The sequence below is a fragment of the Phacochoerus africanus genome, chromosome 12, assembly GCF_016906955.1.
Source record: "Phacochoerus africanus isolate WHEZ1 chromosome 12, ROS_Pafr_v1, whole genome shotgun sequence".
Lineage (NCBI taxonomy): Eukaryota > Metazoa > Chordata > Mammalia > Artiodactyla > Suidae > Phacochoerus > Phacochoerus africanus.
The window spans coordinates 52,532,795-52,548,336 of record NC_062555.1 but is presented as its reverse complement, the minus strand read 5'-3'; the positions used below and the strand labels follow the sequence as shown (position 1 = coordinate 52,548,336).

Sequence of the window (15,542 nt, the reverse complement as noted above, 5' to 3'; positions counted from 1 at the left end):
ATCTCTTGAACACTACTCTTTTACCTACAAAAAAAGAATGCCTATTGCAATCTGTCTTTTTATGCCACCGGGGACACCTAAAGACTCTAAGAACTATTAAGACAAAGAGTCATAATAGTTAGACCTGGAGGCAAACTGTGACCAGATCAAGATTTAATGACTTTTACCCTGAAACTTAGCTGGGTCTGAAAGATGCGTGGTATACTTCAAAGATTGCAGGCCACAATCTCAGAAAAGCTATGAGAACAGGCTCTTCTCTGCGGTGATAAGAAGTGACTCCACTTTTATCCTCTCATCTCCAGGGAGAGATGCAAACGACTCTGAAATGCTACAGGGCTTTGAGCCAAATTCAAGGCCACACAGAGCAAAGGTAACAAGGCTCCGCAGAAGCTTTTTCTGTGTGGATCTCAGCTCTGTCTCCCTCTCCCAGCTCCAATCCCTTTTTCTCCACTTTCACAGAACGGGCCTCCTCTGGGTAATCTGGAACAGGTTCAACTGCACAAAACTGTAATGTTTTACAGCGACAGGACCCAGGCTACTAAATCCATTTCTACAGAACTGTCTATAGCCTCGACTTCAAAGAGCAACTCCTCTGCCAATTTTGGTTTACCTTTGCCTCTATTTTGACAGGGAGCCTTTTCCTAGATATAATAGAAAAAAATCAAACCAAAAAAACCAACAACAGTTTGAGCTAGAATATCTCTTAGAGATTAACTACGTCTCTTACTCCTATTTTACAGAAAAGGGGACTGAGTCCCAAGAGGTGAAGACAGAAAACCATCTCGTTCAGAAAACCATTCAGCTGGAGTTCCCACTGTGGCTCAGCAATAACGAACCTGACTAGCATCCAAGAGGACGTGGGTTCAATTACTGACCCCGCTCAGCTGTTAAGAATCCAGCACTGCCATGAGCTGCAGTATAGGTCACAGATGAGGCTCGGATCCCACATTGCTGTGGCTGTGGTGTAGGCCAGCAGCTATAGCTCCGATTTGACCCCTAGCCTGGGAACTTCTTTATGCTGCACATGCGACCCTTAAAAGCAAAAAAAAAAAAAGGAGAGAAAGAGAGGAAGGGAGGGGGGGAGAAAGGAAGAAAAAGAGAGAGAAAGAAAGAAAACCATCTAGCTATTTCCTCTTGGCGTTTATTAACACACACATACACACACCCCACCCCAGTCTTCTCACCAAAGTGCAAGCATGGTTTTCCAGGAAGGACGCCTCCCAATTCTGTGGCCATTTTAGGACCTTATATAGTCCTAGTCTCTTGTGGCTTATTGGGTTAAGGATCTTAAGCTGTCACTCTTATGGCTCTGGTTTGACCCCCACCCCAGGAACTTTTGTATGCCATGGACATGGCAAAAAACAAACAAACAAACAAACAAAAAAAACCCCAAAAAACAGAGTACACCAAACCCAACACCCAAAATGATGCCTGACATATGAAACTAACAAATGGTTTTTACTAAGCTGATAGGGGGTAAATGTTTTGCTCCTCTTAAAAAAAAAAAAAGGATGATAGTCATAATTTAAAATGCTACAAATGTAATGTAAAAACCAACGCAAACACAAGAAAGAGGATCCTGACCTACTGTTACATCTGATGTGGTCCTACAGACTTCTCTCTGCCATTCTACACATGTTGAACAGGACAGCATCTGAGTCTCACATTTCTCCAAGTGATGGAGAAAATTCAGAATTTTCACAAATCTAAGAAATAATGTATTCATTTCTTTTTGACCCAGGACACCCTCTTTCATCCTTAATCCAGTCCCTTCCATACAAAATTTAAAACATGCATCCACTTGAGAATGAGACTTGTGGAGTTCCCATTGTGGCACAGCAGGAACGAATCCAGCTAGTATCCAAGAGGATGTGAGTTCAATCCCTGGCCTTGGTCAGCAGGTCGGGGATCTGGTGTGGCTGTGAGCTGTGGTGTAGGTTGCAGATGCAGCTCGGATCTGGTGTGGCTGTGGCGTAGGCTGGCAGCTGTAGCTCTGATTCGACCCCTAACCTAGGAACTTCCATATAGCTTTAGGGTGCAGCCCTAAAAAGCCAAAAAAAAAAAGAGAGAGAGAGAGAGAGATAAGGAGACATGGGACCACAGAACCCTGAGTAACCCTGGTGGCATCAGCTGAGCCTACAGTCAGTGTCCCTGGCTTGAGTCTGCTAAGGGAATAAGGAAGCTTTAAATATGGTCAAGAAACAAACACCTATGATATCACTTATATGTGGAATCTAAAACATGACATGAATGAACCTGTCTATAAAACAGCCCCACAGACCCAGAGAACAGACTTGGGGTTGCTAAGGGGGATGGAGCAGGAGGCTGGGGTCCACAAGTGCACATGAGGGGTTAACCCCCAAGGTTCTGCTGTACAGCACAAGGGAGTATATTCAACAGCCTATGACAAACCATAAAAAAAAAAAGAGTATTTTTAAAATGTTTCCGTATGGTCAAGAAACCAAAAAACTCTCTGAAGCCTTGGTTAGTGTAATTAAAATGAAATCTCGTTACCTTAAAAGCCCCCCTAAGGAAAAGGCAGCTCAAAAAAACCATCTTTGGGGTTTGAGAGTGGTGCACGCACACACTGGGGTCGATGGAGTGAGTGGCCAAGGAGACTTGCTGGAGAGCACAGGGGGCTCTACCCGACACGCTGTGATCATCCACGTGGGAAAAGAAGCCGAAAGAGCATGGAGTATGTGTGGGTACAGCTGAATCACTTTGCTGTACAGGAGGAATTAGCACAACCTTGTACCGCAACTACACTTCGAGAAAACGTATGAAAAAAAGCTTACCTTTTTTGATTCATAAGAAGTTCTCTGTGCAGATCTTGGTGGTTCCGGGAGGTTTTGACGGGATTGACCAGTTTCTGGGGCCTGATGAGCTCGGGATTGTCATCGTCTATGTAGTCGGGCTCGGCCATGATGCTCCTGGGGCAGAGGTAAGCGTCCTGCAGGTCAGGCTCCTCCAGCGGGCTGTCTGCAAGACAAAGACGAGCCACTGTGGTCTCTGCGGCCCGGCCCGCCCAGGCCAACACGTCCCCCTCAACCCTGCCGCGCCGGCCGAGCAAAGGGGCAGCAGGGAGAAGGAGGAACAGCGACCTTCTGGGCTGCTGACGACGAAAGCCGGGGTCCCACGGCCTGACAGGTCACCCCCGGAGCTTCAGGTCATCAGGTGCTGCCACCACCGCGTCTCAATGCCGGCTTAACCCCACCTTGAGAACCTGGGGGCAGACCCAGGCCCTCCATGCTCCCTTCAGCCTCCAAATTCACACGTTCTAGAAGCATGCAGACTGCGGACCCTGCATCAGTGCCCATGGCTCCCTGGGTGCAGGTCGGCTTCTTTATTCCCACCAGGCTACGGTCCAGTCTCCCTCCCACCCACGAGTGCGTGGCCTTTCAGCTCTTCCTTCAATGTCCCCTTCTCAGAGAAGCCCAACCTCCTGACCGCGCTGTGTACACCTGCAACCCCACCCCAGAACTCCTGGCTTGATCCAACCCGGAGCCTGACTGATTTATAACTGGCCACCTAGGGCGGATGCTCCTGAGAGCCAAGATTGCATCTGCACACACACACCATCCCCCAGCTGCTAGAAGAGCACCTGGGAAGCAGCAGGGGAGGAGTGAACCTGGCAGCAGAGCCTGGCTCTCCAAGCCCTGTGCTCTGAAGGACGAGGAGGCTCCACTGAGGACAGAGCAGAACCACCCCATGTGATGTCTTTCTGGGCTGGGACTCTCCATCAGTAAGAGAGAAACACGTGATGATCCCTGGGTCCTGTGCCCTTGTTTAATTTCGGGTGTTGCTCCTATGATCCGTGTGTGTATGTGTGTGTGTGTGTGTGTCTGTCCCCTGGAAAGCAGGGTTCATGTCCCCTTTCATACGCCCCTGCAGCTGTCCAGGGCAGCGACACGGCGGACATTCCACGTATATACGAATTATTTCATGAGACAGAAGAGCAAACTCCTGGTGGCAGAGCTCGGAGGACAGGGCTGGCTGAGTGGCAGACTGGAAACCCTTGGTCGTCTGGCAGGCATCCGAATGCAGCAGACCTGGGGCACGTCCCTGGGTGCTGACTCCATCCTGGCTCCCTGTCCCCGTCACACACAACCCTTCTGAGATAATCAAGGCCGTTTTATGCTTGCTCGTCCTGCATGGATGACTTTATTTTCCAAATCACAAGTCAGATGCAAGGCCTGAGTGTAGGAGAGTACTTGAACGGCGGGCCTTCCCCGGAAAGTGCAGAGCACATGCGTGTTAATGCTCTGGCCGGCGCTATGTCCCCAGACGCAATGGGGGTCCCGGGACAAGGCTAGGGCAGGGGGGGAAGGACGGTCACCTTTGTGCCCTGGGGCCCCAGGAGGACTGTACAGAGCCACTTCTGGCACAAAATGCATCCTCACATCTGCCAACCACTGGTATCTGTCTGTTCTCTCCAACGGCTGAAACCACATCTCCAGTTTTAAATCCCCGCATCCGGCCAAGTGCCCGGATATGTCAGAAGCTGAGCAAAGGTTGGACTCAACTAAATCTGTAGAGACAGACAAAGACTCTCTCTCGAGAGTGTCTGTGAACGAGCTCCTGCATGGAAGACAAGCTCTATCTTTATTTCCGCCCCGGAAATCAACACCCTGAGCAAACACCTAAGTAAGGGCGTGGGTGTTTACACACGGGGCAGGGGTGCAGGGAGGAGACACAAGTATGTGCTTTCGTGTACTCTGGCATGGGGGTGGGGGGCTGGGGGTGCACAGGGGGAAAGAATAAAGATGTGTTTTCAAGCAAAAGTAAAAAACAAATACTACGGGTCCAGAGGCAGTCAGCTACAAGCAGGATTTTGGCTTCAAAGTTGTCTATGATGTTTTCCTGAATCCCTGAACGGCCCGCAGAGCAGCCACCAACTGCTTAACCCTTTAGATCTGGCACCTGCAGGTATGTGACCACATCTGACCCTAGCGACAGCCCTGCGAGCAGAAGAACTAGAATCTTCACTTCACAGACAACAAATGGAGGAACAAAAGTTAAATAACTCGAGCGGGCTCACTTTGCCAAGTGCGTAAATCTCAAAGTAAAAACCATGAACACTATCGCCCTCTGATCTTAAAACCCATGTTTTGCCTACCAAACTCTGATGCTCCATATTTTTTATAGAAAAATATTTTGAAAATTAATGTGAAAATAAAGAGATAAAGCCCCAAAGAATAACTCAAGCAACTAAAACAGAAAAACGGTAGATGCATCGTTTGTTTATGCACTTCAGGTATTAAATACACGATTCAGGATCAAAATTACCAAACAATAATCTACACATCTGACAAAATACACCAACCATTCCTTCAACGCTACCTGCATTGATATTTTAAGAAAAAGAATGCCTGTGGCTCAGCGGGTTACCAACCCAGTCAACTAGTGCCTATGAGGATTCGGGTTTGATCCCTGATCCTGCTCAGTGGGTTAAGGATTCAGAATTGCTGTGGGCTGTGGCCTAGGTGGCAGAAACAGCTTGGATCCAGCGTTGCTGTGGCTGTGGCATAGGCCAGCAGCTGCAGCTCCGATTCGACCCCTAGCCTGGGAACTTCCATAGGCCACAGGTGTAGCCCTAAGAAAACAAAAACCAAAAACAAAAAGAAGAATAAGAATGCCTGTCGCCTTCCCCAAATGCAGAATCACAAACCTTGCAGGTGGTGAGTCAGAGACCCCATCACAGCTCAACTTTATAAACGTGCTCCGCGGAGAAACGCGCTCCTTGGTGGAAACCTGAGATGCACCACACGCACCTCTCTGCAGCCCCAACTGCTCTAAAAGCCAACCGCAGTTTCGCCCTCGTTAATCAGTAGCCAAGAAGGCCAACACGCTTCCATAAAAGGAGCTGCTACTCTGCCCTAAACCAGGCATTCCCTCTACCTCGCCAAGTCCAGATTCCTGCTTCTTTCCTAAGGTCGAGGTAGCAGCAGGGACGGGGGAGCCCTGTGGATGGGAGGGACATCCAGACACAGGGAAGGAGGTAACAAAGGACAAAGCAGAGAAGGTGAGGATGGAGAGGGAACTAGGGCAGGGGGCATGGGGATAAGATGCAAGACCCTGTGGGATATGGGCAGTGTGGGGACTCTGGCCTTTGCCCTGAGTGGCAACAGGGAGCCATTTGGCATCTGAACAGGTAAGTGACAAGCTCTGACTCACTGTTTAGAAGATTAACTACTGAGTTTGGGACAGACCAAAGGCAGCCAAGGAAGGAGCAGGAGTGGAGTCAGTGTCCCAGTGTCCCAGGTCAGCTTAGCCCAGACGGCAGCAGTGGGGAGGACAGCCTGGCAGGGCTGGGACCTCCTGAAGGCCTGTGCACGTGGTGTGACACACACAGAGGGATGAAGATCGCTGGGAGGGTTCTGGCCTGGGTGGGGAGAAGGACAGAGCTGTCGAGGTGGGGAGGCTGTGAGCACAGACAGGAGAGAGGCCAGGAGCTCCGTCCTGGGGCTACTGGGGCTGAGAGCCTGCCAGACACCTGAGCGGTGACAACGAAGGCTCAGACCCTGCACAGCTGCCTTGGTCTTAGTGGTATGACCGCCACGGTCTCTCACTTTGCCTGCGACCCTCCGCCACTCCAAGAGTCCCACAATTAGAGGCCACACAAGCTGCCCGCTCACCTGGGTACAGACACATCTTGGGCCTTGGTGGACCTCTGGACAACTACGGGCTTCTCTTTGCTCCCTTTTCCTAGTACTCACCAAGCCCCCTCACCCTCGGTATCCCAGCAATATGTACAGACATCACATCATCGCCTACAGCAAAGACCATGTCCAGTTTCTGTTCACATTCCTCAGATCCCTGGGACGTGTCAATGAACAGAAACAGGCCTTAAGTGAAGGGACAAAGTCCAGGAACTACCAGCAGAGGGAGCCCCTGAGCTGGCCGGAGCCCACAGCCGCTTAGAGGCAGAGCAGGCAGAGACTCAGCATCCAGAATCCACAGCCCACAAGGAGAGAGGAGAGAGAAACAGGTCTGGAAATGAAGGGGCTTTGTGGGTGGATGCTACTGCTGCTCCAAGAAACATTCTTCCAGAAATAAAAGTGAAGACACTCTTGTCATGTACACTCACAGGCCCAGGAACTGATTCACAAAGCAATTTTTTTTTTAAAACTATCAAGTCAAAGAAAGAAAAGGAGTGTCAGTTCGGTATAGGAGAAATAAACCCAGCTTGAGATGCTGGACAAAGCTTAACACCACTGCCCCTGGGTTCTCCTGCCTGCTAAAATGAGCGGTGTTGTAACACAGGCTAAAATCCCTGGCATGTCCCCGAAAACTCAACAAATGGAAGCTACGACTAGTCAAGCTATATGACCAGCCACAGTCTCTCTTTCACTCAGAGGTCTGGGAAACCCTGTAAGCAAAACTCTCTCTCTCTCAGGGCCTTTAAAACATGAGCGTTCTTCAAAAACATAAGAGTTGCACCAAATGATCCACTGGTGCTGAAATGAAGGCGCTCTCTCCAGTTGGCGCTTCTTCACAGGTAGAGCTGGAAAAGGGCCATGGAAGCCCCGTCATGTTCTTGCTGGTAACAGTCATTGGTTCTAAGATCCCTTCACGCTACAAACCTTAAGAACATTCTAGAAAATCTAAAAAGGTCTATCACACATACCCAGAGTTCTGAAAGGCTCCAGCTCCAGTGGTGGGGGTGGGGGTGTAGCAGGAAACAGGGCTGACGGTGAGGACCACAGAGGCTGTTCTGAGGTTGAGGGGATTCACGGAAAGATTTCAAGCTCTTGAGTAACAACCCGGATTTGCATTTCAGACAGACATGAATACCATGTGCTGAAAACCTCGCCCTGGGGAGAATTCTGCCTTTAATTCTTGTGAACCAGCAAATGGAAATCATTAAGAGACTCCACTACCAGAAAGGAAGGAACTCCCATCCTTACAGATGCCTTCTGGGTCCTTACTTTGCATTTTTCCCCCCTTTCAAAGGTTAGCTCTGGGCCCAGGCCTCTGCCTGTCCCGGGTATTTTGTGTTGATGGCTTTCCAGCGGCGAATAACCATCCCCACAGAAAAATTCCACAAATGGACTAATGAAACATCACATTAGTCTTGGCTCTAGTAGCTCATTTACATATTTCTACATCACGAAGTAAAATATGAAACCTAATCCAATCAACTATACTTCAATAAAATTTAAAAACAAAACAAAACACCAAACCTAATTCTAGGAGATACAAATCAGAATTTAGAGATTCTGCTGAAGTTCATGTTAACCTCAATATGTCAAATCAAATTTTACCTAGAAGCACTAGTAAATGAACCCTTTTGGAAACAATCCCTGAAATTCGTCTGTGTATACAGTTTACAGAGGTACTAAAACCAACCAAAGTGAAACAATTACACATTTGAACTGCTACAACTTCTGCAAAGTTGAAAATAATTCCGGGCTAGTTTTTTTTAAATTGAAGTATAGCTGATTTACAATGTTGTGCTAATTTCTGTTGCACAGCAAAGTGATTCATTATACACATATACATCCATATTGGTTTTTACATTATTCTTTTCCATTACGGTTTATCATAGGACACCGAATATAGCTCTCGGTGCTCTGCAATAGGCCCTGTTGTTTATCGTCTCCATGGACCAAGGCAGTTTTTAAAAGCATTTGTTTCCCAGGCTGAGAGGTTCCAGCCACCTCCTACCAACGCTCTGAAGACGTCATTTAAGATGACAGGCCGGCCAAGTCCAGACCCGGGCAACCTGAAGGGGGACAGCTGTCCCTGGACACGAACACGCTCCCTCGGCACCCACGGTCCCCAGAAACAAGGAGGAAGGCTTCAGAGAGCAGAGAGGGAGTTAAGATGGGAATTTCTCACAATAGCAAAGGGCTTCATTACAAAGTCCTGAGCTGAGGCGAACCTAAAAATTCAGTCTCAGTGCCAGGAGACCGTGGCACCACCTGGTACCCAAAGGCACCAGACAAGTGTCCAGAGGAACCTTGGTGGCCACAAGCCCAAACTAAAGCTGACAAATGACGCCCAACCAGAGCAAGGCACAGGAGCGCAGAAACGTGACTTTCCCAACTGTGCCCGGCCCACGGGGGCTGGAACGCAGACGCTCCATCAATAAACTGGCCGAAAAGACACTGCTGTACAAACGCCAAGGAGTGACGCGCTTGGGAAAATACCAAACTTGTTCTCTCATCAGTTTTTTCATCCCCCAAATATGCATCTTGACAGAAATTTAAGGCATGTATTTCACAATGAGAAAATGGGAAAGAAGGCAAGAAAAACAAGGGGAAGATGGGATGCACGCCAGTGTTGGCGAGAAGCTGGTCTGGGTGGAGCAGGACCAACCAGGAGGTGGTGATGCCTCTGCAGATCTGCAGGTGTCTGTTTTCCTGATGACACCCAGAAAAGGGGCCCCCCAGCACTGCTGGTAAAAGCACACATGGAAAGCATCAGAGATGACATGCTGGAGCTACTGTGCACCTTCCTGATGCTGTACATGAACTTCTCCCCATGAAGGTCCAGTGAGGGAGGAGTTTTGATTCCCTAGGGGTCTCCAAAGGTGGCTCAGGCAGCATCAAGAATAAGGGCTTCAGGAGTTCCCGTCCTGGCGCAGTGGTTAACGAATCCGACTAGGAACCATGAGGTTGCCGGTTCGATCCCTGCCCTTGCTCAGTGGGTCAAGGTTCTGGCATTGCCGTGAGCTGTGGTGTAGGTCGCAGACGCGGCTCGGATCCTGCGTTGCTGTGGCTCCGGCGTAGGCTGGCGGCTACAGCTCCGATTAGACCCCTAGCCCGGGAACCTCCATATGCCGCAGGAGCGGTTCAAGAAATGGCAAAAAAGACAAAAACAAACAAACAAAAAAAAGAATAAGGGCTCCAGGAGTTCCTGTTGTGGCTCAGTGGTTAACAAATCCGACTAGGAACGATGGGGTTGCGGGTTCGATTCCTGGCCTTGCTCAGTGGGTTGAGGATCCGGCGTTGCCGTGAGCTGTGGTGTAAGTTGCAGACGCGGCTGGGATCTGGCGTTGCTGTGGCTCTGGTGTAGGCCAGTGGCTACAGCTCCGATTCGACCCCTAGCCTGGGAACCTCCATGTGCCACAGAAGCGGCCTTAGAAAAGGCAAAAAGACAGAAAAAAAAAAAAAAAGAATAAGGGCTCCAGATCACACCGACTGGGTCTCAATTCCAGTTCTCTCATTTACCGTGTGACTTTGAGCTAAGTTCCCTTACCAGTAAAAAGAAAAAAATTTAAAAGAAAGGGGGGGGGGGGTAGGGAGAAGGAGGAGGGCAGATTATCTTACAGGATCATGAAGAGTAATGAGAAATGCATGCCCAAAGCAGTGACTGCAAACAGTAAGCCCTTGGTAAATGCCACCTCTGGCAGCAAATAATGGTTAGTAAAAATAACCTGGCTATCACTGCCCCAGGTTACACTACTCAAGGGCAGGACCAGCATTTGAACGTGGGTCTGATTCCAAAGAGAGGCCCTTCAGTATCACTCTCTTCTGGGCTGGGATATTGCAGCGCGGGAGGGGGCAGAAGAGGCCACGACTGGTTTCGCTTTAGCAAGATGACTTTCTCACTCTCTCAAAATAGATTTTAGAAGCTTTCTAACACCATAACTTTGTAATCCCAGCCAGAAAACATCTTGCGGAAAATCACATTTATGTGGGGGTGGGTGGCAGAAAAGACACATTTTCTTTAGACCGCACACATGTTTTTAAAAGAACGTTCAGAGGGGTGCTATTCCTAACAGCCCCAATCTGAAAGCCACCCAAATGCCCACTAACAGTCAGATGCGGAGTAAACTGTGCTGGGAGACTCCTACGGAAAGACTACAGAGCACTGAGAACCGACAGATGGCAGCTTCTACAACGGCAGGACTCAACCATTCAGCAAAAGAAGCTGGACACTTGGGAGTTCCCTTGTGGCACAGTGGGTGAAGGATCCCATGTTGTCACGGTGGCACAGGTTCAATCCCTGGCCCAGGATCTTTCACATGCAGTGGGCATGGCAAAAAGAAAAAAGAAAAAAAGATAAAAAGAAAATGCCAGACACAAAATTCCATCCTGGACCATTCCATGTACTGATGTTCAAAACCCTTAGAAACAAGCCTCTGGTGTTAGATGTTAGGATAATGGTTATCTTGGGAGCAGAGAGCAAGCAGAAGGAGAGCGCGGGGGTTCCGGGGTGCTGGTAAGGTTCTGTTTCCTGACACAGGTTCTGGGTACACAGCACGTTGGCTCTGAAAATTCGCCAATCAGTTCACTTTTTTGGTGTTTGCTCTTCTCGGCATGTATATTATACCTCCATAAACAGAGTACATATTTCATGGCTGTCAAAATTACAATCTTGAGATCATGCAGTGGCTGTTAGATGATTACAATTTTGTTTTTCATCCATTTTAAACCTTGTGCAGTGCATGAGAAGTAATGCCACCGTGTTTGCAGTCCAGCCATCCTGGATGAGGAGCCTGGCTATGCTACTGACTAGTCACGTGATTTTGTAGGACCTGCTGAACCTGAGTCTTGATTTCCTCGCCTGCAAATCAGAGCGCGCACACCTGCGTTTGCAGGGTTGTCGTAAGCATTAAAGAAAACGTATGGAAAGCACTCACCACACATAGTACCTGCCCACGTGGCAGATGATCAATAAATTGAACAGTTAAAGGCTTCCAACAAATGTATTCATTAATCTAACTCTCCATTAATCAATGTCCTATCAAGTGAGAAACGGATGACCAGGCACCACATGGATACTACCTAGTTTAGACCAAGTTTAATGGATGAACCCATCTTGGCCTCTGCTCATCTTTCCATTTTGGACTTAGATGGGTCAGAGGGGACCAGGGAAGGAGAGAGGGGAGGGGAGAAAACCGAATCCCTGACAGGTACAGCCAAAGCACCGAGCGGAGCCTGCCGGCACCGTGACAATCCTGGTCATTGCCCAGTCTCTGAGCTTGTCTTTATCTGCACAACTCAACAGCCACATTGCTCTGATTTCTCCGTAACTTCTTGTAAATAAATACACCACGGCCACCCCCCAGGGCCACCTCCCCCTGCTCCCTTCTGAGCAGGGAGTACTGAGTACAGTTTTACTTGGTGCTCCCTTCCCGTGGGAACTTGCCACTTTCACAAGGTCAATTTCTCGGGTGTCTTCCCGCTGTCCCCCTGGAAGGACAGACGTGCGTCCCTGCAGAAGGGAAAGGCCTCTGACCGACTGAAATCGTCCCCCGCCCCCAGCACGAGGCCTCACCCACGTGCCACTCCAAGCAGAAGCAGTCCCAGTGCAACTAGTTGACAAAGAAGAACTAACCAAAAGCTGGGGCCACTGACTGGCGCCCATGGCTGAGTCCACGGCAGCACGCCTGGCTTTATCCTCTGCAGTGTCCCCAGCACCCTGACTGGCGTCACCCCGCGGACACCCTACAAAACTGCACTGAATGAAGGGGGCAAATGCTTAAGACACAGAGGATGCAAACCCAGGAGCCCATCCCGTGAGGCCTTTCCTGATTCCTCCTGCGGTTTCCTACCTTCTGTCCCAACAGGACACTGCTAACCCTTCTCGAAGGATGCTCACATCCGCTTAGAGGAAACCTACAAGCGTGCTTCTCCCTCATATTAAAGTTGCAAAGGGAAGGCCTGACTTCTCATTTCTCGTCCCCAGAAACATCTCTGTGCAACTTCCCCCTACTGTTCGACTCAGCCTGACCTGGTGACAAGTGCAGGGTGGCGCTCAGACTGGCAGAAGGGGGTCGACACAGGGGAGCGGAGGAGAGGTCACTTCACGCTTTGAACAAACTGTCCTTCTCTGATCTGGAAGGAGCTCAGAATGAGTGAGAAACGAGTTCCTGGTTCTTCTGATACACACCAGTCCAGGGAAGCAAAGGCCCATTTTTCTAAACCAGTAGACTATTTGTTTTCCTCTAAGTATTGATTATGAGCCAAACACTAAGCTACACACTTTATATTCATCACCTCATTTAAATCTCACAGCTCTCGCCCCATTTTAAAGAAGAATGCACCGAGGCTCAGAGACATAAAGGAATTTCCCCATGATCCCCAGCATCTGGATTTAAACCCAGACATTCTAATTCATGGTCCCACTTATTAACTATGCTGTAATGACATTTTTGAAAAGAGGAAAACAGTCATGACTCTACCACCCAAAGATAACCACTGCTCACACCTCTAAACCAGCACATTATGCTGCCTTTTGCATAAGACGTCCCAAAATAAACCCTCACTCAAAGTCCCTAATATTGGTTGTGAGCCTCAGAAAGATGAGTCAGACTGTTGTGTAGTGGGAAATAAATCTGAGGACGCTGGCTTGCATGCATATTCGCATGAAGTAATTAGAACTTCATTAATATGCAGCCCATTAATCTGCACAAACCTCTAAGCAACAGAAAGGCTGTCCAATTAACAGAATTCTTTAATAATTGATTACCTTAAACTCACTGGCTTTAAAATCGCCTTAGGCTGATAAATTACCCTTATCAAATAACATGATGGATGACCATTAAGTGAGTCAGAGTTTCATGCTCTCCTATGTGAGACAGTGATGGGCTCTGAAGTTCAAGGACCCTTCATTGCAGCAGCTGGAAGACTGTTCTGCGGTCTGACAGTGTCACCCAGTGGCAGAAGGCACAGTGTGTTCAGAGCAGGTACTGTTTTTTAAGAGGAGCATTTGTCATATGTGTTTCTTTATGAAGAGGAAAACAAGAAAACCGTGTTTGGGGACTTGCACTAAGAAAATTAGTACATGTAAAGTCTAGGAAACACGAGGCCCGCACAAGAAAAGAGCCCCCCTATGTCCAAGGTTACTTTGAAGCCTTTGGGGACCATAGAGGCATGTGCAGATCTGAAGAGGGACAAGTTCCTGTGACTCAAGCAGCCCAGGTCTGACATGACATCATCTCAGGGTCCCAGGGGGAGCCCAGGGTCACCCCTGGCACCTGCTTTCCTGTTCACCATCCGGCTACTTCACGTCTCAAAAGCTCGGCTCTCCCAGACCAAGGAAAGAAAACCCAGCCAGTTCTGCCCCAAGGCTTGACTATCTGATTTTAAAAAACTTTTACGAGGTGAAGCTTAATTGAAAACGATAAATTATTTAACTTCCTTATCTGTAAAGAGAGACGGCTGGACCAGACAACCCGTGAGAGCCCTTCCTGGTTTTGACGATAACGTGCAAGAGTTCGGCTTATTTATCTGTTGCTATTTGGTCAGAAGCGCAGGGGCTTCTAACCCAAGGCGGCAGAACTTTGGCCCCATCATCGGGGCCAGACAGAGCAGCAAGGGCGCCCCTGACATTCCACGCATTCCCCCCTCCACCGCCCCCCATCCCTCCTCACTCATCCCTGTTCCTGGTGCATAACGTTTGCACTGAGCGGCCTCTCTGATCGCCAGGCTGTGTTTCCCCAGAGGCAGCCACTTCATTCCAGGTCCCTCTAGAAGAGTCTCAACTGCCTGGTGCAGAGCTAATGATGTCCACATAGGATGGCGAGTGGACCAGACTTTATTAAATCCACGCCCCCAATCCAAGGGCCCCTAGATATTCCAGCTAAGAGGCACACATATACCACATCTGATAAATAAAAACAAAGCCCTGTTCTTCTTTGCATAAAATCACCTACAGCGAGTATATACTACATTGTAATTCATTCAAGTCTGAATCCTCAGCTACCCTGACATCGAGCCATAGTTCAACCCTATTGCTCCTCCCCTGGCTTCTCTAGACATCTCTTTGTCTTTTCTATAAACCCACCCTCTTCCTGCCCTCTCCCACCAAAGCCCAAATACAGATGAGTTGTGTAAAGTTAACGAGTTTTTTCCTCCTCCTCGCCTTTATTTAGAAAATCACTGTCTACTCTCATAGACTACTCATAAGGAGATACATTTTTGCTGCTTCCTGCCTGAAGAATCTGATGGCAGTTTGTGACAAAAGGCTTTAACAGGTACACACCCATGAATCTGGTAATTCCACTTCCAGGAATTTACACCAGTGAGATAATCAGATGTGTGCACAAAACATACGTAAAAGGATTTTTTTCTGTATGATGCATGATCGTGAAAAAGAGAAAGAAACCACTTAAGTATCTAATAATGCAATACAACGCAGCTTTAAAATATTAGTAGAATAATGAAAGAGGAAACATTCATGACGTATCAAAGAGAAAAATATCAGGTTCCCAAACAGTATGTCTTTGATGTGCGATTTTATTCAGAGTGCTGGACCAGCTGGACCAGCATCACCAGGGAACTTGTTCAATGCAAATGCCTTACCTGAGAGGTATGGGGTCAGAAGCCCTGGGGACAGGGCCAGCAATCTGTTTCCATGTTTACTATGTGTCACATAACGTAAAATTCACCCCATTCTACAGATGGGGACATTGAGGCCCAGAGAGGCTAGGTAACTTTCCTAAGGCTGCAAAGCTCATACGTGGCAGCTGGCACACCTGGCTCCGGAGTCCACGTTCCACATCTTTCTAGGATAACACATATGTGCAAGGACGCTCTGTGCTCCTTCCCCTACATCCACAGCATGACACATCCCACCCATCCTGTGTC

General features: G+C 48.6%; 1 protein-coding gene across 3 annotated transcripts in view; it reads right to left on the bottom strand.

The window, feature by feature from the left end:
• The window catches only part of FAM107B (family with sequence similarity 107 member B), a 233,237-nt gene that overhangs the window by 8,440 nt on the left and 209,255 nt on the right, over positions 1-15,542 (bottom strand). For 2 of the 3 annotated variants that reach the window (XM_047755572.1, XM_047755574.1), the window contains one exon: positions 2,796-2,979. In XM_047755572.1, coding sequence (XP_047611528.1) covers positions 2,796-2,979 — 184 coding nt within the window. Of the gene's footprint in view, positions 1-2,795; positions 2,980-5,668; positions 5,805-15,542 lie in introns of those variants that run through there. The other variant, XM_047755573.1, reaches the window with a different exon arrangement.